The sequence below is a fragment of the Wolffia australiana genome, chromosome 5 (assembly GCF_029677425.1).
Source record: "Wolffia australiana isolate 7733 chromosome 5, ASM2967742v1".
Taxonomy (NCBI): Eukaryota; Viridiplantae; Streptophyta; class Magnoliopsida; order Alismatales; family Araceae; genus Wolffia; species Wolffia australiana.
Window position 1 is genome coordinate 3,852,116 of NC_135839.1, and position 26,404 is coordinate 3,878,519.

Genomic DNA, 26,404 nt, shown 5'->3' on the forward strand with positions numbered 1-26,404 from the left:
GCATGAAATAGGAACCGGTCCCTCCGCCGTCCAAGTCCCTGGACAGGACAGTTTTTTCATCCATGGATGAAAAAATCGTTCCATTTGGGGACGAGTCGATGATTCTTCGTCCCGCCAATTGTCCCAACTCCTGGACAGGGCAATTGTTTCGTCCACATAAGAAATTGACGTCTCGTCCACGTCCTCAGAAACGGTCTTGTCCACTGTCCAAGGCCCCGGACAGGACGGATTTATCATTCATGGACAAAACAGTCATCCCGTCTGGGAGGGGCCGATGATTCTTCGTCCTGCCTATCGTCCCAGCTCCTGAACGGGAAGACTGTTCAGCCCACAAAATAAATTAACGTCCCGTTGGCGTCTGTGCACTATAACGCCCCATCCACGTCCTCAGAAACCGTCCTCAGATGGTTTTTGCATCCATGGACCAACCAATCGTCCCTTCCGTCATCCATGTTCTGATGTCGGACGTCGTCTAGATGTCGTCCGGTCGACACCGAGGGTAACGGCTCAGTATCAAATCAGGTTCCCAGTCGGACGACGATGAGCTTCGTCGTCCGAGGATGCTAATGAACAGGTATATATATGATGACAATGAATGCAAGAGGTCCTACGTGTCGTACGTGCGTGCGCCGAAGAGCGGTGTTGCCGTTCCAGAGATCGACGGGGTCGCGTCTAGTGAGGTCAAACGGACCTCCTGAACCTCGCCCGAGGGGGTCGAGGGCGAGTGCGGCGCCGAACGGGGACACCCTGCTGATATACTCACACGCGTCGTGAGATCCCGACTCGTACCGGGCAGGTAAGACTCTCGTAAAATGTGTCATTTTCTCAACTTGTCTCGCTCACCTACTTCTAACCCGAGCGCGGAGGAGGCAAATCGAAAGAGCACTGAAGAAAGTAAGAGATGTAAAGAGCAGGTAAAGTGGTACCTTCGTCGCGCTGGCGACGGATAATTCATACCAAGGTGCGGCCGGAGATAGTAGGAACCCGATGCTGCCGGCGGAGAATGGTGCAGGGTGATGTTGGCGAGGACGCAGGTGTCCACAGGAGAGCGGGGAACTGTCCCGTGCCGGGGCGAGGAGCGCTCAATAGGCGCGGCGTGCAGGCGGACTCGGTGCGAAGCGAGCGTGCGCAGACGAGCAGTCGCGCGGGTAGTGCGGCAGCTGGCGGGCGCGCTGGACACGGGAGGTCGCGGCTCCTTGCGGGCGCTGCGCACAGCGGGCGCAACTCGCCGGCAGGCACGGGCTCGAACGAACGCGGTGCGCAGCCAAGACGCCGCACAGATGTAGTGCAGCATGTGCGGTTGTCCGGCGGGCGGTCGAGAGAGATCTCCTGCGGGAGGCAGTACCGTGCTCCGGACGCAGTAGCGCGCGCGGGCGCCGCAGCGGTGCAGGCGGGCGCGGTTCGCAGGGATCCGCTAGCGTGCGTGAGGTCAACGGCGACACACCCGCTCGCAGATAGTCACGACTCAACGGTCGTGCGGGCAGGGAATCGAGCGCGGCAACCGCGGACGGGGGAAAACAGCGACGAGCGGAGTCCAGGCGACGGCGGGCGTCGCAGGAGCCTGCAGCTGTGCTTGACGGCGGGCGTGGAGCGAGGCAGGGCTCGAGGTGCGTGGTCAGCAGCGGGTCCCAACGACAGCGCCGTCGCACGATGCGGCGTAGGCGTGAGCAACGACGGCCGATCGCAGGAGGGCAGCGTCGGGGACGGCGGCAGCGTCGGGGACGGCTGCGTCCCTGGAGTGGGCGGCGACCTTGGGGCGGTAGTGGCGCAGGGGACGGCGGGGGCGCAGGAGACGGTGGCGGCGGCGTTGGAGTCGGCGGTGGGGTAGGAATCGACGGCGGCGCGGTGAACGGCGGTGGCGCGGGTGGCTCCTTCTCTTCTCTCTTCTTCTTCTTTTTCTTCCTCTTCTTCTTCTTCTTCTTCTTCTTTCTTTCTTGTTCTTCTTCTTCCTTCTTCTCCTCTCACGGTCGTGACTCTTGGTCTTCCCAAAATATGATAACTTTCAAATGGAAATTCAAGAGTGTCTTTTGGGGGGGGGGGGCCCCCCCCTCCTTATGTAGGAAGGATGACATGGGCCCCCTTAAACGAAACAAAACAAAATAAAAGAAAAGAAAATAAAAGGCCTTTAAAGGCCCACTAGGGTGCTGGGAGGGGAAGGCATCCTCATATGGGTTCTTTCCCTCCTTACAAAGACAAAATGAAAGATGAAAAGATGAAAAACGGAGGCGAGAAAAGTGAGTGATCCGAAGGTGGCGTCACGCTGTATATCTGAATCCAGGTCGTCACGTCGACGCTGCGGCTCAGCGTGTCGGCTGGACACGTGTCGGTGGCGGGCTCGATGACGGTCCGGGCTCCTCGCGTGTCGATCCTGCAGTGTCGGACGGGGCCGCGCCATCAGGTTCCCAGACAGGACGGTTTGTTCGTCCGTGGACAAAACAATCGTCCCGTCTGCCGTCCAAGGCCCCGGACAGGACGGTTTATTCGTCTGTGGACGAAACAATCGTCCCGTCCGGGAAGGGCGGACGATTCTTCGTCTGTTCAATCGTCCGAACTCATGGACGGGACGATTGTTTCGTCCACGGAGGAAATTACCGTCCCGTCCGCGTCCACGCACTATACCAGCGATAGCAGTATAGAAGCGATGGCAGTATACAAGCTTAAACCCTTGCAAAAATCAGGGCAGAAGCGTTCCTCTCCACGCGACGGCGATCGGGAGAAGATGATCAAGAGACGATTCTACAAGTTTGGACAATCTGCGCACGATGGTTCTTCTTCATCGTCGTCGTCGGAATCGGATTCTGATGAAGAAGTCGAAGAACTAGCGGAGAAGGAAGTTTCGGAGTCTGATGATTCATCTGGTCATCTCTCTGTTACTTGCCTCGTAGTTGTTTCCCGGCCTCATTGTTGAAAATCTAGTTTTATTCTTTGATTGTGTCTTCACTTCTTCGTTCAACATCTTTTCCAATAAACAATTAATCAACTCACTGGGAACGAAGGAAATGATTTGTCAGAGTGGATCATGTAGGGATTAAATCTTCTGTATATCTATTAGTTGGGCAAGTCGACCGGTTGATGATGCCATTTTTCTTCCTTTACTGTTTAACCGTTGGTGAATAATGGGAATTACGGGCTCATAGAAATTATACTCTTTGGGATCTGGGTTTATATTCTTTCCTATCTGTTTCATGACTTTCTTCCAAAAAGAAAAAAATCTCTTTCCTATGTTGTATCGGCTCTGTAGTATCCTTGGTAAAGGTGTATCCATTCTATTTTACTTAAGAACTATATTTATTTGGCTCTTTTGATGCCTTTTCCACTAAGATTTGCGTGAGACATTTTTGAGGTCTCTTTGTATTGTTAGACTTGGTACTGTTCTTCTTAATTGTTTCTACAACCTCCATTTATTTTCTGTATCGTACAGGGTCTGGCTATGAGAGTGAGGATAGCTCCAGAAATGAGATAATTATTGACTCCTCAGGTTTTCCATTTATTCTGCATATTTTTATGCTACTGTTTATTTCATTATTTGTCTGACTTTGACTTATTTTTATCTGAACCTACACCAGAACTCCCCCCACGGTAGAATATAATGTTCTTCGACTTTATTCTTGAACCTACTGTCAGAACCAACCACTTCTATTATGTTATTATATTTCTTCTCATAATTTTTCATCTTTCCCCTTTTACTCTTTACTGTCTTTATTTTCCTCTTTCTTCTTATGTTTTTGTACCTCAATGGGCCTAATGAGTGATTCTCGCTCTTGTAACCCCATAATTATGGGGAGACGGTTCGCATTCCATTAAGAGCTTTCCAGTTAATTGTTCATCCCTCTAACGCTAACATGCCACTAAGGTTGCTGCTGTTGAAGTCTCACATGGCATCAGAGAAACCTGGGCGTTCAATAGTTGACCTGACATTTGATCCAGCAGGTGGTGATCTAAAGTAGTTGTCTGGTGCGACGATGTCCAGTAATTGTACCTGTCTGTCTCCACGAGTAAAGAACTGACCATCGAGCAGTGAGGAGGAAGAAACTTACTCGACATCCAGATACCTATCACTTGGCAATTCTCGGCGCGAGAGGCACTAACCACCAAGTTTGAGAAGGTACCTTTGGAGGAAGCAACAAACCAGGAGTACAGGAAACTAGATGAGGAAAGGCAAAGGGCTTATGGGAATAATAAAGAACTCCTTTGTCTCTTTTTCCTTCTTTGATACTTCCAAGTAAGGAACGTATCATACTTCTATTAAGCGACTGCATTCAGATAATGCAATGGACTTCATCAATGAAACTCTTGCTTCGTACGTCAAGTCACAGGGTGTTATTCATGAATCTTCCTGCGTATATACGCCACAACAGACTGGCATAGCGGAACGGGGAATAGATCATGTGACAGGATGGCTCAATTACTGCTCATTCATTATGATGTGCCGAAACGCTTCTGGGGAGTGGCTGTCTTAACATCTGTACATATGATGAACATATTGCCTTCGTTTTAGGCTACAAGAGTCGGGTAGACCTGATGACGAAGTTTTACCCTCATACTCGGTGGAAGACAGACTTTGAATCAATAATATTTGGTTGTGTATCTTTTTACATGTTCACAATCCAGAAGACAAATTCAGTCACAGGTCTGTGAAATGCATTTTCTTGGGTTATTCTCAGACCCAAAAAGGGTACAAGTGCTTCCATCCCGAATTGGGTACATTCTTTGTATCAGCTTCTGTAACATTCCCTAAGGGTGAAAGCTTCTTCGAAACATTACAAGAGGCATCCGGATGAATATATCCCCAGGTGCCAGTAGTTACAGAAGTTGCAATCCAGCTGGATGATGAAACGGGAGACCTACAGAGTCAGTCAGAACAAGATCCAAATTGTCAGCTTAAGGATTGGGAATCACCTTCTGCTGGAAGTCAGTGTCGATTCAACTCGTATTTGAGAGTATGAGAGACAAGATATAGCACAGAGTAAGAGAAACTAGCAAATAACCAACAAAACATTCGTGTACAATGAGTCCATATTTAAATATATGCCTGTAACAGCTAGTTAACAGATAGTTTTTACTAGCCGTTACTTGCCCGATAATGGGCCTACCCGATAAGGGCGACTTACCCGATCTGTCAATTGAACAGATCGGGTAATGGGCTGGTTAACCCAATACAAAAGAGGCTTATTTATCAGCCTTACAACAAATATATTCAACACTCCCTCAAGTGCAGGAATGTATGTTGGACATTCCAAGCTTGGACACCAGATGATGTAGACTCTTTGTAGGCAGACCCTTAGTGAAGATATCAGCGCATTGATCTTCGGAGTTTACATGTTCTGTCCTCAAAATTCCTTGCTCCAAGTGATCTTGTATGTAGAATCTATCAATGTCTACATGTTTCAATCTGTCATGCTCCACTGGGTCATGAGCTATGCTGATAGTCGATTTGTTGTCGCAGCAGATAATGATTGGCTTTAAATATGTGATCCTTAATTCGTCCAATAGGTGTTTTATCCACATGGCTTCTTCAATTCCTTTTGACATAGCTCTAAATTCCGCTTCAGTACTGGATTTTGAGACGATGCTTTGCTTCTTGTTTCTCCACGTTACTAAGTTTCCTCCAAGCATAGTGCAATATCCAGTAGTTCACCTGTAGTCAAGTTTAGAGCCAGCAAAGTCAGAATCTGTATAGAGAATCAGATCAAGCTTACCTGTTTTCTTGTATGTGATGCCCAGTCCTGATGTTCCTTTCAAGTACCCAAGAACCTTGTTGACAGCTTGAAAATGAGAGTTTCTAGGAGAGTGCATAAATTGACTCAAGACATTTACCGCATACCATATACCTGGTCTCGTATGAATACAGTAATTTTCCTACAATACTTTGGTACGAATAACCTATACTCTAGGTCCGTCTTCACTAATAGTAAGCTTATGATTAACTTCAAAAGGTGTTTCATTAGTATGGCAGTTTTTATGCTTAGTTTCATCAAGAAGATCAAGTATATATTTCTGCTGAGTCATTAAAACGCCTTCACTTGATCGCACAAATTCTATGCCTAAAAAATATTTTAAAGGTCCTAATTGTTTGACTCTGAAATTCTTATCTAAATGTTCCTCAAGTAATTTTGTTTCTTTCAGATCATTCCCTGTAATTATAATATCATCTACATATACTATCAAGATGGTAATCAAATTTAAGGACTGATTTTTGAAAAATAAGGTGTGCTCCCCATTACACTGTTTATACCCTAGATTTTCCATAGCCTGAGTAAATCTTCCAAACCATGCTCTAGGAGACTGTTTCAAACCATACAGTGCTTTTCGAAGTCTACATACTTTACTCTTTTTTCCTTTATCTTCATCTTCATAACCTGGAGGAATATCCATGTAGATCTCTTCCTTTAGATCCCCATGGAGAAAAGCATTTTTAATGTCATACTGATTCAAACGCTAGTCTAAATTTACTGCTAAGGACATTAATATTCTAATAGTATTGATCTTTGCTACAGGAGCAAAGGTCTCTTGATAATCAATTCCGTATGTCTGATTATACCCTCGAGCTACAAGTCGTGCCTTATACCTATCTAAGCTACCGTCTGATTTACATTTAATCGTATATACCCACTTACAACCTATGGACTTTTTGTCCTTTGGTCGTTCGACTATCTCCCAAGTGTTATTCTCCAATAAGGCTCTCATCTCCTTATCCATCGCTTCTTTCCACCTAATATCTTTCATGGCTTCTTGGGGGGTTTTTGGAATAGGGATATCCTGAATCTTCATAAGGAAAACTTTATGTCCAAATGGAATATTCTGATAATTCAAATAATTTACCATATCATAAGGTACTGGTTTCACACATGCTCTAGTTCCTTTTCTCAAAGCAATTGGCCACTCATTGCCTTCATTTTGTGAAATTCCTTTTTCACTATCTAGGGGTATTACTCCCCCTTCTTGGGATATCTTCTCACTATCTTGGGATATTACTCCCCCTTCTTGGGATACTATCCCCCTGTCATCAGAACAGGGAACTTGCACTGTCTTCTCCCTTTTCCTTCTCTGATAATACTTTGGGTTTGAAATAGTGTGCTGAGATCCTTCGGTTTCCCCTGTTCCATTTGACATAGATTCCAACCTTTCATGTTCTTTTGTCGATTCAGTACTGTGTGATCCATCCTGAGTAATTGGAATAATAGTCTCAGTTCTATACTCTGACACTTGGTTTTGCTGAGAAATTTTTTTGGAGGGGTCACGTTTGGGTCTTCACTAGTAAGTAGACGAGATATATCCCTATGGGTCTCGTTCCCATTTGGTTTATAGTAAAATGAATTCTCATCAAATACCACATCCTTGGATACAATGTATCTACGTGTAATAGGGTGATATAATTTATAACCTTTTTGAGTGACTGAATAACCAACAAATACACATCTGAGTCCCTTTGGGGACCATTTGTCTTGCTTACAAGCATGATTAGATACGTATCTAACACATCCAAAGGTCTTAACTGGTAAACCAGTTTTTAGTCTAACAGTTGGATTGTGGGCTTCAAGTATTTCCAGAGGACTTTTAAAATCTAAAACTCGTGATGGAAGTCAGTTGATCAGATGAGTCGCCGTCATAACTGCAAAACCCCATAAGTTGGCAGGTACGTTGCCATGTATCAAAAAGGTTCTCCCCTTGTCTACTATGTCTCTTATTTTCCTTTCCGCTACTCCATTCTGCTGTGGGGTATATGGACATGAGGTCTCATGTCGTATTCCTTCAGAAATAAAAACTCCTTTAACTCATTGTTCAGGAAATCTTTAGCATTGTATTTCTCAAACCTTGAACTTCGTCACTTGTCTCTTGATCAGAGTACATAATCCTTAAACATTTCTAGCTACTTCATGTTTGTGTTAAAAATACCCAACTATACCTACTATAATCATCTGTACATACTAGGAAATACCTATGTCCTAGTATATCTAGTTGTGAAGAAGGTCCCCATACATCACAGTGAATTAGTTGAAATGGTTTAGCCTTCCTGGTTTGACTGGGAGAGTAAGTAGTACGCTTAAATTTTCCTAACTGACAAGATTCACAAATCAAATGTTCTACTAGAATATCCTTAAACAAATGAGGATACATGTGTTTTAGAAGGTGATAAGATGGATGACCCATCCGTTGATGGATCTCCATGAGAGTTTCTTGGGAGGATGCCTTTACAGCTGCCACCTTGGATTCATCTTCTGATAGGTGCCTTGTGTTCTGCCAAGGTAGGTAGTAAAGACCCTGCTGGACCTTAGCTAGTCCAATCTTCCACCCGTGTTTCTTATGACATAGATAAGCATCCAAATTATCAAACAGAACATTATGTTTATCTAACTTAGCAAGCTGTTGTACTGAAACTAAGTTTATAAATAATTTGGGTACATATAATACTTTATCTAATTCACCAATTGGTTGAATGTTCATACGACCGATGCCAATTACAGGAAGTAATGTACCATCAGCTGTTTGAACGTACCTGCCAGTAGCCATTTTTTCATATGTCATAAAGAATTCTTTTCTGGATGACATATGGTCTGTAGCTCCTGAATCAAGGATCCAGGCGTTGTTTGGATCCTTAGTAAACAAGACAACATTAGAAACAATCTCTTTTTTACCAGAATTTGCCATAGATGTTGACCCAATAATTGATCCTGAATTGATGATAGACTTCAAGCTTTGAAGTTCTTGCATCATCTTCTGGAAGTCTTGAACAGATGGAGGATCTTGTCCAGCGTTAGGTGCTCCTTGTTGGACTATATGAGCTTGTGCTATGTGTGGAGGCTTTCCATGAAGCTTCCAGCATTTGTCTTTCATATGCCCCTTCTTCTTACAGTAGTGACAGATAATTTCCTCTTTGTTTATTTTTTCAGAATCAGTCTCTGTTGGTTCTGATTTCTCATAACATAGGGTGCACTTTCAACATGTCCTCTGGCTGCATTCAGTCGGCTCTCCTCTTGCATGACCTTAGATACTGCTTCATCGAAGGTGGGTTCCTCCTCCCTGTTGTACAACTGGCTTCTGATCATCTCAAACTCAGGTCGGAATCCTTGCAAAAACTGACATAGACGATTTGTGGCCTCATGTACTCAAGCTACTGGGTCAGTGGAAGGAGGTCGACAATGGTTGAGTTCATTATGAATGTCTCTCAACTTGTTAGAGTGAGTTAAGACATCCATATCGCCTTGTTTAAGGGTGTAGGATTGCACAATTAGATCGATGATCTTAACTTTATCATCTCTCTTTGAGTGACTTCTATGGATAGCATCCCACAATGCTTTGAACCTCATATATGCCGAAAATCTGGCCTGTTGTTCTGATGAAATAGAATCTAATAGCCATGCAAACACAACTTCTTCCTCCATTAGCCATTTTGGAAAATGAGGATGATCTTCACATGGACCTTCTTCTGTAAGGTGATAAAGAAGCTTACGGGGCTTCAGTGCTGCTTGAATATTTCGTTCCCACATAAGCTGATTTCTTCCATTAAAAACATTGCAATTTAGCAATAATTGGGAGTTGTGTAAGCTATCTATCAGCAAACACCACCATATTTCCCGATGATGACATTTCTGTGGGAAACTTTGCTACCTCCTCTCTAATAGCCATATGAACAAATACCTTTTTACAAGAGGATCTTCAGCTCAGAGGATAACGTACCCAGAAGAATACTGACCCTCCCGTAGGATGGTTTAAAATAGAATAACTTGCGTGAACCAGTCTTCCCGTAGGATGACCTTGGTGTCAAGAAACAAAACTCTGAACAGCACGGTTTCCAGGCAATCACGAACTCTGCTCTGATACCATGTCGATTCAACTCGTATTTGAGAGTATGAGAGACAAGAGATAGCACAGAGTAAGAGAAACTAGCAAAAAACCAACAAAACATTTGTGTACAATGAGTCCATATTTAAATATACGCCTGTAACGGCTAGTTAACGGATAGTTGCCCTTACCTGATCTGGTGAAAGAGGCTGAGGATCATCCAGTAGTAGGTGATGAAGATGTGACTATATGATGGCCTATAGCTTTGGGAAAAGGCAAGAGACAGTGTACGAAATGAATGAGATGTCCACTCACCAGTGTAGTAGTGTATCGACAGCTGGGACCAGAATATCAATCTTTCCTTACCACAATCAACTCAACTGCAATACCAAAAACCCACTATGATGCTGTCTAGGATATGAATTGGAAGAGAGGTATGGATGCTGAGATGGAAGTATTACTCAAGAACAAAACATGGGAGGTTGTCCTGGCTCCACCTGGTAAATGCCCAGTAGGGTACAGGTGGATTTTTACTGTGAAGTACACGGCTGACGGCAGCTTAGAGCGATACAAAGCACGGCTAGTGGCCAAAGGATAAACTCAATCCCATGGGATTGACTATGGAGACATATTTGCACCTGTTGCAAAGCTGAACACGGTGCGGGTTCTCCTTTCTCTGGCAGCAAACCTGGGTTGGTTGTTATTGCAGTATGATGTAAGTAATGCCTTTCTCCATGGTGACCTGAACGAGGAGATTTATATGGAACTTCCTCCAGGTTATTATGAGGACAAGACAGGACAGAAAGCTGGCAAGTTAAAGAAGACACTTTATGGGCTGAATTAATGTCCGAGAGCATGGTTTTGCTAAATTTTCATGTTGTATGAAAGACATGGGTTATCATCTGAGTAATGGTGACCAGCTGAGATATATATATTCACATATTATGGAGGTTCCATGGTAGATAAACGGTCCACTACGGGCTACTGAGCTTTTATTGGAGGAAATGTGGTTATGTGGAGTAAGAAACAAGTAATCGTGTAATCAAGTGCTGAGGTTGAATATAGAGCGTAAGTCAAAGGCATCAGCGAGGCTCTGTGGATGAGGATTATTCTTGCAGAAATCAGAATAACTCAGAACAAGCCCACAGCAATGTATTATGATAGTAAGGCAACAATTGATATTGCTCATAATCCTGTCCTACATCATAAAACCGAATATATTGAACTGCACAAGCATTGGATCAGGGAGAAGATGGACCAAGAACATGTTTATATCAAATATGTTGTCAGGCAATCAAGTTGCAGATGCCCTTACCCAAGACTGGCTAGATCTCTCTTCAACCGGTTGCTGAGGAAGCTGGGAATCAGAAGCATCTCTATTCACCAGTTTTGGGGGGGGGGGCATCAGAAGCAATGGTTTCTACTCTGTTATTATATTTCTTCTCATAATTTTTCATCTTTCCTCTTTTACCCTTGTATTTATTTCATCTTTCTACTTATGTCATTGTTTTTTAATGGGCCAGAATGAGTGCCTGGCCCACTTCTAATCCCATATATATGGGGAGACTGCTTGCATTCCATTGAGAAGTGTTGAGCATATGTTGAAGAAATAGCCCAGAACAAGGAGATGTGGATCGGGCCTCTACAGGCCCATTATCGGGCTTAATTTCTCACCCGATAACCAGATAACGGCTAGTAAAACTAGCCGTTATATGACCGTTATATGACCGTTATGTACTACTCTATAAAAGGCGATATACATCGCATGTATAAAATATGTTGTTGAATAGAAAAATCTTGACTTTCTTTCTCCTTCTCATCCTGTCTCAAGATAGTTGTCAAGAAGTTTCCAGTTCATTGTTCATCCCAACAGGTTACTAGGGTTGCTGCAGCTGAAGTCTCACACATACATTTTTTCATTTATCATGTATTTATTTAATGCGCAAGAAGTAACGTGTTGCGCAATAAATGTTTAATCGGACTCATTTTCTTGAAAAATTGTTCAGTCAGACCCATATCATGACTTATGATGGGCAGATGTATTTGAATATTCAATTCTGCACTGTTCTGACCTGAAAATGTTGACTTGATCAGATTTGCCTGATAATGACAATAATAATGACACGGGAAAGACCAAGGGAAGCCTAAGGACTAGACAACAGGTTGATGAAGACCTTCCTGGTGATTTAACTAGAAATGGCACCTCCAAAGACAACCACGAGGCAGATGATCTCAATGGGATTGAGATGGATTACACTGTACTTAAGCACAAATCTGTCTTCAAGTGTAGGATCTGCCCAAGAATCATCTGCTTATCTGAGAGCACTCTGCTGGCACACCTTCAATCCAAGGTCAATCCTGTCTGGGCGCTGAACATGAGTATTTTTTTCAGAGAAGCGTCCCGTTAAAATAACCTGAAGATCACATTTTCTTTCCCTGCTATGTATGAGCTGTCTCTTTGTTTTTTTGTTTGTTTAACATAAATGATCTTCCCTCTGTTATCTGTCCAGAAACCCATTCATAAATGAGACGCTTTGATTTTTGTCGTTCTTAGTTTATGTTATGATCTTCATTCCCTGTCGAAGGTGTTTTAGTCATTTGGCTTTAGGGAGTAGTTCAACTTTAAATTGATTTAGGTCTTTCAGGAGGGCAGACTAAATGTTGTGGTTGAATTAACGGTGGGATCCTCCAGAGGGGGTTCGGCCACCACTGTTGTCTCTCTCTCCCCCTACCAAGATCATTTCATGATGGAGATCTAACAGATGTCTCCATCAGTTTCTGTTCTCTTAATCTTCTCAGTTTATTTGCTTATACTTTTAATTTCCCTCAGCGACATGCCAGGTCCAAGAAGTTATTGGGAGAGGGGAGGCTCAAACTGATGTTGAACAGCGACGGAGAGATTGAGGAGGATCAAGAGACCCATGCTGAAAGGCATGCAAGAACTGTTGCTCTTGCTAAGGTTGACTTCCAAGACATGTTTAGCCCCCCACTCTTTGAGAAAAAACGTGAAGGTTTTCTGTTGGGTCTGATCTTCCATGTTCCATTTTTCAGGATTCTGAAGGCGCCCTAAAGAAGAAGAAAAGAGGGCGTCAACGTCAGAGAGAAAGGAGGAAATTGGTATGCTTTGCTTTTATAGAGTATGCCCCTGTAATTTCCCTGCTTATGAAAGGGGTTATTCTTCCTTTTGTTATTGCAGAAATTAAGCTCAGTGGATGAAAGGGATAAAACCAAAGCACTGGTTAAGAAGGAAGACAGGAGAAATTTTCACAAGAAGGTTTAAAAGAGGATGGACTTCAGTTTTAAAGACTGAGGTACGTCAGCAATGGTGTGTGAATCACAAATTTTCATTCCCTGGAGCTCTGGAGCTCTTAGCCTTCAAAATACTTTGTTATGACGCATAAGATATTGATGAATGCCCTTTTACCCATAAGAGATATTAAACCTTTGGTAAGTTCCCCTTGTCATTTTTGACTGAGAGACAGTTGGGGAACAGTGTGTACTTCCAATTTTGATTTGGACTCCAAGTGCCCTGGAAGAGAGGAGAGAGAGAGAGATAACGTTATTTTTGTCTGTAGCCTGTAGTTTAGTCTTCTTTTGGTGTGTGGTTTAATTATGGTTTAATAGTGGATTAGTCTTGTCACGATAGACAATCCCTTGCTCTCTTTCTATGACTTCCCACTATTGGAGTTAGTATTTGCCCATCGAATATCAGATATCAGATGAATTGAGGCAATTTCAGATATCAGATTAAATCTGCCCAATATCAGGCATTGGGACCAATTCTGTAAGGGTCAGGATATGGGCTGCGGACACCGGATATCTGATGGACATTGAAAGAAAGAGGGAGTCTAAATACTTATTTGAAATGCCAAATGTAAGAAAACAGGCACCCAATCATGGGACCTTAGCGTCAACTAACTTTCTGCCCACTCCTCTTTCTCCTTTCGTATACTCTGTTAGGTATCGTATCATTTTTCTCATCGACTATCACCTTGTTCCCAAGGTGAATGTCTGGAAATTGACTTCGAATGACTGATAGTGGTTCCTCATTTGGAAGTCCTTCCCACTTGATCAAAACTTCCACTCTACCATTTCGTTTCCTGGCAGATACGACTTCTGCTGGATATACTGGCCACTCCAGGTTATCAGTAAATGTTGGAGGCAGTACTTGGGTTTGGCTGCCTGAGCCCAGGGCTTTCCGAAGTTTAGATATATGGAAAACAGGATGAATAGAGCAGCTGTCAGGCAATTCCAACTTGTAGGCTACAGGCCCCACTCTTTATACAATTCGGAAAGGACCAAAGTATTTCGGAGACAATTTTTCGTTTACTCTTTTAGCAAGGGATTTCATGAGGTAGGGTCGTATCCGCAGATAAACTTGATCACCCACATTCAACTCTACGTCCCTCCTATGTGTATCAGCTTTACGTTTCATACTAGATTGTGCGGCTAGTAAATTGTTTTGTAGTATTTTCAGAGTATCATCTATTTCCTTTAAAAGACTATCGACTGATGCAAATGGTGAGGATGGAGAACCATAGTGTAACAGTTTGGGAAGATCCCGCTCATACACTGCCGTGAAGGGTGTCATTTGGAAAGATGAATGGAAGACAGTGTTGTAAGAAAACTCAGCCCAATGTAACCACTTGGACCATGACTTCGGTCTTTCGAATGCAAAACAACGTAAATATGCTTCCAAACATCTGTTCACTACCTCTGTTTGGCCATCTGTTTGGGGATGGTATGAGGAGCTCATACGTAATGTGGTGCCTTGGAGACGAAATAATTCTTTCCATAAGGTGTTGGTAAAAATTGTCTCTGTCAGATACAATGGATGAGGGCATTCCGTGTAGGCACAGAATTTCCCTGACAAAAAAATCTGCCACGGCACTCGCTGTGAACAGATGTTTCAGTGGTAGGAAATGGCTAAACTTGCTCAGTCTGTTCACAATAACCATAATGCAATTGAATCCTTGTGACGTGGGTAGTCCTTCAATAAAATCCAGGTATATGTCTTCTCAAATTTGCTCTGGAATTGGTAACGGTTGTAACAACCCAGCCGGTGACAAGGATGATATCTTGTTAATCTGACAAGTGTGACACTGGTTGACATATGTCTTTATATGATTCTTCATGTGTGGCCTGTACAGATCTTGAGCAATGCTCTTACATGTTCATCGGCACCCTGTATGTCCTCCGGATGCTGAATCATGATATGTCTGTAATACCTTGGGTAATAATGAGGAATTCTGAGTTAAAACGAGTCTGCCTTTATACAGTAAGGTACCATTGTACAGTTTAAATTTGGTATGTGATAGAGGACTGAGTCTCAATTCCTTAATCACCTTTCAAAATTTTGGGTCTTGATTGATCTCTTTCTGAATGATGGATTGATCTAATAACTGTCATCTGGATATGTGCAAAACATTGATTTCTGAGTATAGGAGCCCGGGATAAAGCATCTGCTACCACATTACTTTTACCATGTTTGTACTCAATCTCAAAATTGAAACCAAGTAGTTTATAGGCCCATTTGCTTTAGAGTTCTTGAATCTGCTTCTGGCATAATACATATTTAAGGCTATACTGATCAGTGCGTATAATGAAAGGCATATGCGATAGATAGTGATGCCACTTCTGAACATACAACACAATGGCCATAAGTTTCAATGACAAAAGGCAAGCTAAAAGTTGGTAATGCTAAATACTGGTGTGGAGCTCATGGCTTTTTTGAGTAGTTCAAATGTGGATTGTGTGTCCTCATTCCATGCGAACGCATCCTTCTTAAACAGTGCTGTTAATGGTGCCGCCTTCAAGGAATAGTCCTAGATGAACCTTCTATAGTACCCAGTGAGTCCCAAAGACCCACGCAATTGTTTGATATTCTAGGTTGCTGGCCAATTCAACATTGTCTCCACCTTGGTCTTATTGGCCATTACCCCTTGCTGGGAGATCCAGTGTCCCAAAAACTCTAGCTGATCACACGCCATTTGGCACTTTTTTGGGTTAACGTGAAGACCATTTTTGTCAAAAACATAAAAAACCTGCTGTAGATGCTTCTCGTGGTCCTCCAGTGAATTACTGTAAACCAGGATATCATCAAAGAACACTAGCAAGAATTGTTTGAGAAAAGGGTGAAACAGGTGATTCATCAGAGATTGAAATGTTGCGGGGGCAACTTGCAGGTGGTAACACAGAAAGAGGTTCAAAGACCTTGGAGAATTTTTGTCTGAGTTTTTCTTCTAAAACATTTCCTTGCACTGTCTGTGGTATATTGATACCCTTTTCAATATGATACAATTCCTTCATATGCAACTGACTTTTCTTCAACTCCTTGTCAACTGAGTTCGAATTCATTGATGTCCTGGTCAAACTTTTGTCCCCGTTCAAGGTAACAACAGCTTCACCTCTTCTAAGTTTTAGAATGTGCCTCTCCCAATGGATATGAGTCCATCCCAACGAGTATAACTAGGCCATTCCTAGTATCATATCAATTCCTCCCAACTTGAATGGCAAGAAGTCACTGATCATTTCAATTCCCTGAAGTGTATATGCCACTCCCACACATAATCCTTGGCCTTTGTTTGACTCACCATTTCCCAATGTCACCTCAAATAATACAAAGGTGTCACTTCGGAATTGGAATTCCTTCACAAGTTCTGCACAAAGAAAATTGTGAGAATCCCCACTGTCAATTAACACTGTGATTTCTTTACCGCATAATTCTCCTTTCAGCTTGATGGATCTTGGATTGGTCCATCCTAGCATTGAATTAAGTGAAACATGTGCGGATAATAATTGTGCCTCTGGCGGAAGGTCTCCATCTTCTACCTCCACTATGTCGGTAATGTCAGGGTCAATCTTATCCCTTTCTTCCTCGCTTATAATCAAGATTTGTAGTCTTTTTATATCAATGACCCGGCCCAAAATGTCAGTCTTTCAAATTCTTTCCGGTATTCTTTCACCGTCCCTGTCTGCTTTATATCCATAAACTGGTGCTTAATGTTGTGTCCTACGGTTTCATTAAACCTCTTTCCCATTGGGATCTTGAAGTTGTTCCAGCATGTAAATGTGTAGCGATCTGTGGTCCAAAGGTACCACTGCAAGGCTTAACCTTCTAGATTCACCATAGCCACGTCTATTCGATCTTCCATTAACACCTCTTGTACCTGAAAGAAGCATTCCGTTCCTCTCACCCACCCTTCGACATCCTCTCCACGAAATTTTGGAGCTTCCATCTTGCTCTTAGTTTGTTGTATCTGCAGCTTACTTCTCTCCATGTGCACTTCATTCCTCGTCTGAGATTCCCCTATTCCCTGGCTCTTCCCTTTCTTCTGATTTGGTTGACAGTCTTCGTCATTCCTTCGTTCCCCGTTGTGCTTCCTTGATTCATCAGCGCCAAATTTTGCAACACTTGCTTTAACAATTCCCCATGTTCCTTAGCTTCCTCCCACTACAGTTTCATTTCTTCCCCAATCCTTCTCTGTTCCGCTTTCATCTCACCCAATTCCACCTCTTTCGCTTCCAATCTTGCTTCTACTTCTTTCAATGTCATTGGATAGCCAAGATCTCGGCTCTGATACCAATGATACGGTACAGTATCGAATGGTAAAGAAATTGGTAAGTGGAACTTACAGTTGTTTCCACGCCTAGCTCCTCCTGAGAATATACCCCCGACTTCGTGTTCGAGATCCTCACAACCTGAGCACCGGAAGAAGCTCTGGCCGAATGCAGCTCCCGCTACCCCGAATGACTCACTCCAAGAAACCCCGAATCCTCGGTAACCTCTCTGGTTCCGGTCACCTTTATTTATACCTCTTCCTTTGTTTCCTTCCTAGGCTAACTTTCAAGAAACAGTTAGTTATTTGGCCAGCTCAGCGCCAGCTGGCCAACTAACTTTCTACCCACTCTTCTTTCTCCTTTCGTATACTCTGATAGGTATCATATCAGATTACTGCATTGTGATCCCAGAATGTGAATGCAGTTTCCGCCTGCTGGGCTAATAACTTCTGTACCTCAATTTTCTTCAAAATTTTTAATGGAATATTGAATACTTAACAATGATTAATATTATTCACGCACAGGAGAAGATGTACGTTCAGTAGTTTAATTGTGCATTTGAATTATTTGTATTTATTTTGATGTAGGACTACGCGAACTCAATACCAACATCCAATATTGTCATCCAAACCCTGAAACAGACTGATGTTGATATTGTGACAAACCATAGTATTAAATATCAGTACTGCAATAACTGATGTCCCATATGTCATCCAATATTTGACAATTGGTTAAATCAGATCTCATATTTTTAATTTCTGATAGTTGGTACGACAGCTGTCCCGATATTGTTATTGAATATCAGGATTGGATGAATAATCACTAATTAGAGCATGTGTCATTACATTTTGATTGAGCACATTTTAAAGGGAAAATCACGTCACTACCAAGGAGAAACTCTCAAATTTTGCCAACTATGTTTTTGAAGCATATTGATTTAACATATCAGTTTAATTGGTTCCAAATTTCTTAGATTAATGATTTGTGACTTTGTATTTTTCCGTATCTTGGTGAGTTAAATAAAATTATAACAGTACCTTTACTTGTTAGAGCATAGCTATTATGCCTAATAATAATAAAATAACAATTTCATATTATTATTTTTATTCAATTAATTTATTATTATAACATTAGTAATTGATTTCAGTGGCTTACTTTAGATATTTTTTCTGCAATATATATTTTTGTTGAAAGTAATATGTTTTCATTCAAATTCAGACATACAAGTTATATCTCGAATACCCCATCCACAACATATATTTATTTTTAATTTTCATAGCCAACAGCCGAGCGTTAAAATTTTGCCAAAACACAGCTTTTAGACACGTGATTTTTTTTGTTGTCCATTCATAAATGAACAGCTTTCATTATTTATCTCCCACTATTTCTCTTTATATAGACCTTTCTTTCTCTCCCTTTCAATGTTTCGAAATGCACAAACTTTCTCCCATTTCCTTATGCTCTATTTCATTCTACATCTGTTTGATCTGTGTCTCTATCTTCCTCTCCACCTTGACCTGCCCTCTCTCTTGGTACTTTTCTTTCTATATGTTTTCTCACTCCTCTCTTGCTCAATCCTTTCCTCTAGATATCTCAATCTCATCTGCTTCTGTATCACTTGATTTCTTGCTCCCTATACACATGCACACACACACATATATGTTTATTTATATGAGCTCTCCATCTATTTCTCTCAAGATCTCTCTCTCTAGCGCTCGTCTTTTATCAATCTGCCTCACTCTGTCTCTCAACCTATCTCTCTGTATCTCTTGATTCCTCGCAGATGGGAAATGTGTCATATTTTCCTCTCTCTCTCTCCCTCCTCTTTCTCTTTCCCTTGACTTTTGTTTTCTACTCCATCTCTCTCACCTTCTCTTTTTCTCTCCTCACATTCTCTGTATCTCTTTTGATTTTCTCATCCACCAATTCTCTCTTTCTATCTGCTCTTTCATCCTCTTAACTGCCCACTATTATTAGATTATTCTACCACTCACTTTGCTCACTAATTCTCTTTTGCCCTCTCTTCTTTATAACGTCCGAATTTGAGTTTCCTCACAACCTTTCTCCCACAATTATCTTCCATCTAATACATCAATCCCATATCTTCTCTCTACAACTTTATCTTAAACCATCCCCAAGTTTAGCTGCATATTTTTTTTCCTTTAAAAAGGCACGAGCCTGTCTATAAGAGAACAATTTTGCTTGAGATTATTGGGGAGTTTGTTTATTAGAGGAGTAATTGTCCATTGCGGCACCTCATCTTCAATATTGGCTCCTTTTGGATTCCTCCATCCCTTATCTTCCTCCATCTTCTTAACATCTAACCCTTGACCTCATTCACCATGCACATTCGTCTCACCCCAATAATCTCTATCTCGTCTCTCATTTTCTTCCATCTTAATATCTTCATACCTTGTCACACCTTATCCCATCTACCTTGTGAGTTCATTTTCAACACTCCACCTCCACCCTTCTCGCGCTACATGTGAACATCTTCTCTTGCCAACCAATTCTTTCACTTCCATGTATCTGTTTCCCACACCTCTGCTTCTCAATTCGTTCATGGAGCTGCAGATCAATGTCATTCAAAGACATTTAATTTTAGAACAACCAAGCTAATGGCTTCCTTCTACAAGCTACCTTCATGATAATTGTTGATTTTATTTAAGTTGTTTTTAACCTTATGAATCCATGTGCTAATTTTTTATTTGGTAATTTTTGAATCTTCTGCCTACATTAAGGGATATTATAGTTATTCCCTACTTTTTCCTTGTTACATCCATACACTGACTTAGTCCTCTTCTACAAGATTAAACCCATTCAGATCACCCTCAATGAATATTTTGTTGATATCATTTGGTATTAATTTAACTATTGCACAAAGTCCACCATCTTGTCCGACATCACTGTCACTATCAATATAATAATCTCTTTCTCAACCTATATTTCTAGTAAAAGAGTTGAAATAAAATTCTAGAAGAACAAGAGGAGTAAAAGGAGGAGAGAGAAAAATGAAATGAATAAATGAATGTCGTTATGAAATAATAGTGAAATAAAGCTATAGATACATATTGAACTTTAAATAATGGAAAATGACAAATTGTCTCTCTCTCTCTCTCTCTCTCTCTGTTTCTATCCGCTACGCTCCACATCTTCCACCTCTCATGATCATGTAATATCTCTTTCTATCTTCCTACCTATTTCCTGCTCACATCTGTCTCTCTTCTAGAGAGTCTTTCTATCTCGCAGAATCTCTCATCTCTGCATATCTGGTGGTTTCTCTTGTTGATACATTTGATATTTAATAGAAATTAACAAATAAAGTTAATAAAGAAAAATAAAATGCATTATCAATTCAAACGATAAAACTGAAAACAGAATGGTTACCACTCCTTGATGTTTTCCATCTATGTAGAATCTTCTGCACAAGAGTGGAAAGAGAACAAAATGGTATGGAAAAGATAACTTTTATGTTGAGGAAGAACTTTTCTTCAACCTGTTACGTTGAGGATAAATATTGATAAAAAACAAAGTGTGAACCTAAATAAGAAACACAGGATCCATCTGAAAAAGACATAATCAAAGACTAAGCATCCAGGGAAGGAAACTGCCAAGTTCTCCTAGGTTGTTTCCAGCAATCACCTACTCAACCTGGAGCTGGTTTCTGATTTCATGGATACCAATTTGTCCTCTTAGCTTATCAAACTTTGGTCTCCCGAGTGATTTTATGAGAAAATATGTAGTTTGTTCCTCTAATGCAACAATTTCTAAGATTATCACCTTCTCCTCCACACATGCTTTAACATGGTGATACCTCACGGTGAATGTTCTTTGATCAGTTGTGAAAGACTAGATTCTTGGATAGTTTGACCGGTGAAAAGCTGTCAACCTAAATGTTCACTGGCTTGAGTTGTACTTTGACGTGTTCGTGGATGAGTGTAGTCAACCATATACCCTAGCACGTGGCTTCTGTAAGGGCAATCTACTCTGCCTCGCATGAAGAGGTAAAATTCTATGATGGATATTATGTGACCGTCAAGAAAAAGCACACCATCATGTTTTTATTATTATTCTTTGAGTTTTGGATTGATATATTTGTTCATTATTATTCCTGTGTGATGTTTATAATGAAGTCCATGAATACATGCATAACCTAGTGAATTATGATGAGATCATAGTACAATGACCACTAGTCCTGAACCATGTATTCTAAATATTCCATTTTGATGGATAGACGAGATGGGCATCAAATTGAATACCAAAACCTAATCCTACTTATATGACAAATATGGTTGTTCATGTGGCTATTAGTGTGGCGATACTAAATACAACCTAAACGTCAATCAGATTGATTCATATCACAGTTGTATAAGTAATCCATTGACCTGCAACACCAAGGACATCTCATAGATGGACAATTATGTTTTGACTACAACTTACGAGTGTCTAACCATGGGATTCGAAGCAGTCATAGCTCGGATATAAAAAGAAGCCCACAAAGATGATTGAGTGTCAAGACGGGATCATCCACCCTCAATATAAGAAGAGATTGACTCAAGGAAGATGATGCAACTAAACCCATGGCCTGGGTAGCGAGGATATTAGAGAAGGTGTTCTCCTACGGTCCCCTTACACATCATTCTAATCTAATGACAAATTAGGGTTTGATGAACAACCATACCAGTCATCCAGGAGTTTCGTGTAGATGAAATATTATACACATACTGTAACTGATTATCTCTCTATATTTATATGTCTCTATCTCTATCTCTATCTTTTTATCCCTCTCTATATCTACCTCTATCTCTATCTCTATTTCTCTCTGTATCTCTATCTTTATTTCTATCTCTATCACTAGTTTTTTCTATCTGTATCTATATCTATATCTCTATTTTTATTTCTATTTCGATATATATCTCTATCTTTTTTTTCTATCTCTATCTTTATATGTATCTATTTCTCTATCTCTATCTCTATTTTTTTAATTATCTGAATCACCATCTTTATCTGATGGAGGACCATTCCGTTGAGCATGTCTGACTCATTGTCAGCCACGTCGCGGAGCCTGAGTCGACGTGAAGAACTCGAGCTTTTATTACTAGGGTTGAAAACTGCGTCTACATCGTGTTGTTTTATCTTGTGTTCGTGTTGTTTTTATGGCTATATGAAGGCCCTCCACGGTTTGGCAGAGGTCCTCTTTGCATCGTTTTGTTTTATTTCGTCACCCTTGATTGTAGGGAAGGCCCCAGCTGTGTGTGGACGGCCCCCTCTCCCATGTGAGTTTTGTGTTTTTACACTTTGTTTTCTTTTACACCCTTGAGGGAGGGGAGGCCATGCATGGCTTCTTCCCCCTTGGAGGACTCATTTGGGGGGGTCCCACTTGCCTTCTTCCCCTAAAGGAGGCCCATTAGGGCACCCCCACCCTCCCTTTCCCTATAAAAAAGGGGGGAGGCACTGCCATGGACGGAATGGTTTTTTTGAATGAAAAAAAAGTATCATCGTTCATTTTAGGGTTCTGTTTTCCTCCTCCCCTAGATCGTGCTTGATCGAAAGCGTCTGCCAGAGTCGTTCTGGTCGCCTGGTCATCCGCAACCTCCAGTCAAGCCATGAATGATCCTGTAGTTGACGGGAAAATATCCATAGTGCATCTCAACGGTCTCATTTCCTTGCCCTCCCTTTTTGGAGTATAGTGCAGGGACGCGGACGGGAAGATTTTTTTCATCCTGGGACAAAAACATTGTCCCGTCCGAGGATACGGACAAATTTCAGGACAAAAATGCATTCCGGGGACCACTGGACGGGAATTTTTTCGTCCCGTGGGACGAAAAAACCGTCCGTCCAGAGGTCTCGGACGATGGACGGACGGATGTGGATGAAAAACCAGCGGATTCACATCCGATGGTTGAGATCTTGCCACGTGGCCTCGCTATGCCAATTTGTATCAAGATCCTTGTGTTTTTGCACGTGTGCAAACTGACGCCGCACAGAATTAATTGTATATATGTCCATTTGTTATCTCTCTCCTCCATATTTCCATTAAAATACTTAGAAAAATCTATATTACAATATTAAAAATATAAAATGAGTTTTTTCATCCGGGATGAATTTCGGGATGAAAATTTGACCCCGGAGGACTGGACGGGACTAAAAACCGTGCCGATAGCATTGGACGGGATAGTTTTTGACGTAGGACAACTAAGGAAAAGGTGACTGAGGGGATGGATGGGTTGACGACAGGTAAGGGTAATAGACGGATTATAGGTAGGGATGAAACAATCCACAGAAGTTCACGATCGGATTCGGATTTAAAAACCGATGAAAATCTGGTGGTGCAGCTCCGACTCTTTTCGAGGGCGGGAGTACTGTCTTCCCCCACCGCGACGATGCCTAAGCACCGAAATCAATACCTGAATTCACGTCGCAAGGGAATACTCGAGAAGAGGAGAGAAGAGATAGAATCTCAAACCAAATCTAAATCTGACGGCGGTGGAAACTTCTCGAGAAAACACTGAACAAGGAACACTTCGACACCAAAGAGTTCAGGCGTACCTCGGCACCGTAGCGCGTGAAGAGGTTGCGGGCAATTCTGATCGTGACGAAGGTGGGCGAATCCGGGCGTTGAGCGGCCCACTAGACGAGGAAGAGGTTGGACGTTCCGGGCATTGAACGGCCCTGGTTAAGTGCGGTTGTCGTGGGCGCAGCGTCAAGCGTGGGCGAACACCCGCGAAGGGTGCGCGGAGCGCACAGAGCGCGCGGAGCAGTGCGCGCGGGTGCTGAGCGGGCGAAGCGCGTGGAGTGCGGCGGAGCGCACCCGAGCGCGCGTAGCGCACGCGGCTCGATGCGCAAACGATGTCCAGATAGGGGCAGCCGGAATGCGGCCTCGGGCGGCCCATGCGAAGGCTGCCTAGGCGGCTCGGGCAGCGCGTTGGGGCGCGCGGGCGGCGCGCGGGCAGTGCGGGCAGCCTGGGTGGCCCCTTGGCGGGCTACCTGGGCAGCCTTGGGCGAGAGAGAGAGGGTGAGAGAGAGAGAAAGAGAGAGAGAGAAAGAGAGAGAATGGAGAGGAGACGAGAGGCCGACGTCACGAGGCAGCGGCGGCGGCGGCAACGGCGGCGGCGGCGGCGACGAAGGCTAGGATTAAGAGGGATAGGGGAGGCTGGGCAGTCCTCCAAGAAGAGTTAACAAAACTCAATTCTTGAAATAATAACTGCCTAAGTGTTTCTTGAAAACATTGGCCTTCATATAGGCCTTGGAGGAAAGAGAAACTGACGAGAAAATAAAGACGATAAAGTAAAGACGTGGGCCGTGTCACGCCAAAGGGCAGTTGTGCATCTGCCTTTGGCGTCGTGTCATGACGCGCGTAGAGACGTGCGCGGGTGGAGACATGCTCGTCGGCGGTTGTGGCGTGTCGGCTTCGGCGTTGATTTCGGTTGACTCCGGTTGACCGCGGTCCAAAGTATGCGTGTTGACTCCGGTTGACCGTGGTGACGCGTTCATCGATGATATGTTGGCGTCCTCGCCATCAATTCCCCCGGGGTGCGGAGAACTCGACTCCGTTGAGTAGACGTCTGAAAGCCCCAGTGGGGTCACTAGGTCGGGGCACAGGCGAGCCAGGTCTTCCTCCGTAATCCACGTGTGGTCCATCGATGCTTTGCCCTGCCAACGAACAAGAAACTTCCGCACCGTCCCACCTTTGGTGAAGGTGATTACTTCATCCAGTATTTCCTCGATGATTTCATGCTAGTCAGAGGGTAGCGATGGAGGAGTGGACAAGTCAAACTCACTCACCAGAAAGTCCGAGGGTAGAACGTGGCTATTAGATGAAGGAGGTGGGGCTTTAAACACGACTAAATCTGAGATATTGAAAGTAGTGCTTATTCCCCACGAGGAGGGTATGTCAACGGCATAGGCATTTTCCCCAACTCGTTTGAGGATCAGAAACGGCCCGGCACTATGAGCGTGAAGCTTAGTAGCCCGTTTGGAAGAAAATCTTTCTGGCCTAATCCGCACCATCACCATTTCACCTTCTTTAAATTCACAAAAATGACGGTGCAAATCTGCGGATTGTTTATATGAGGCATTACTATTTATAATACGTGTACGGATTTCCTCATGCAGACTTCTAATATGATGCGCAAATTCATGACCGTCATCTGAGACTCTAGCATGCGGCAACATAGGTATAAGGTTGGTAGGGGTATGAGGAAGATGACCATGCACAATCTCAAATGGACTCATACCGGTAGTACGGTTAACAGACGCGTTGTAAGCAAATTCGGCATGCGGAATGACAGAATCCCAAGACTTGAGGTTGTCTCCCACCAATGATCGTAATAGATTGCTGAGACTCCTATTTTCGACCTCGGTCTGTCCATAAGTTTGGGGGTGAAAAGCCATTGAAAACTTGAGCTTTGTCCCCAAAAGATGCCAAAGGGTCTTCCAAAAGTAGCTAGTGAATCGGACATCTCTATCCGACACTATGCTTTTTGGAAGACCGTGGAGACGCACTATTTCATTGAAAATTAATTGGGCGACATGAGACGCATCCGAAGTTTTAAAGGAAGGGATGAAATGAGCCATCTTCGAAAAATGATCTACAACCACCATGATGGAATCATGGCATTTGTTCTTCCTCGGGAGCCCTAGCACAAAGTCGATGCTCACATCCTCCCAAGGTTTTTGAGGGACTGGTAGTGGGGTGTAGAGGCCGTTGTTCTGTTTTACCTGCTTAGAGAGAGCACATACACGACATTGAGAAACTATACTTGCTACGTCTCGCTTTAGGGAGGGCCAAAAGAATCGATGCTCAACCATAGCAATGGTTTTATCTCTCCCAAAATGACCACTAAGGCCTCCGGCATGTGTTTCCCATACGAGAAAATCCCTAAGAGATGAGCGTGGGATGCATAGGCGACGATCGTAAAATAAGAATCCATTCTCCACGATATAATTTTGATTATCAGGATTCGGATATTTGCCTAAGGTCTGAAGAATGGGAGCAAAATCCGGGCAATCTGGATATAGGTCCTTCATCTGATCAAATCCGATAACCTCAACTTTCATA

General features: G+C 42.8%; 1 protein-coding gene across 1 annotated transcript; it reads left to right on the forward strand.

The window, feature by feature from the left end:
• Window positions 1-2,641: 2,641 nt before the first annotated feature.
• LOC144702969 (stress response protein) lies at window positions 2,642-13,307 on the forward strand. The gene is made up of 6 exons (XM_078574999.1): window positions 2,642-2,858; window positions 3,422-3,478; window positions 11,878-12,134; window positions 12,614-12,742; window positions 12,835-12,900; window positions 12,980-13,307. The coding sequence occupies exons 1-6, from the start codon at window positions 2,642-2,644 to the stop codon at window positions 13,061-13,063; spliced, it is 810 nt and encodes a 269-aa protein (XP_078431125.1). The 3' UTR covers window positions 13,064-13,307.
• Window positions 13,308-26,404: the final 13,097 nt, after the last annotated feature.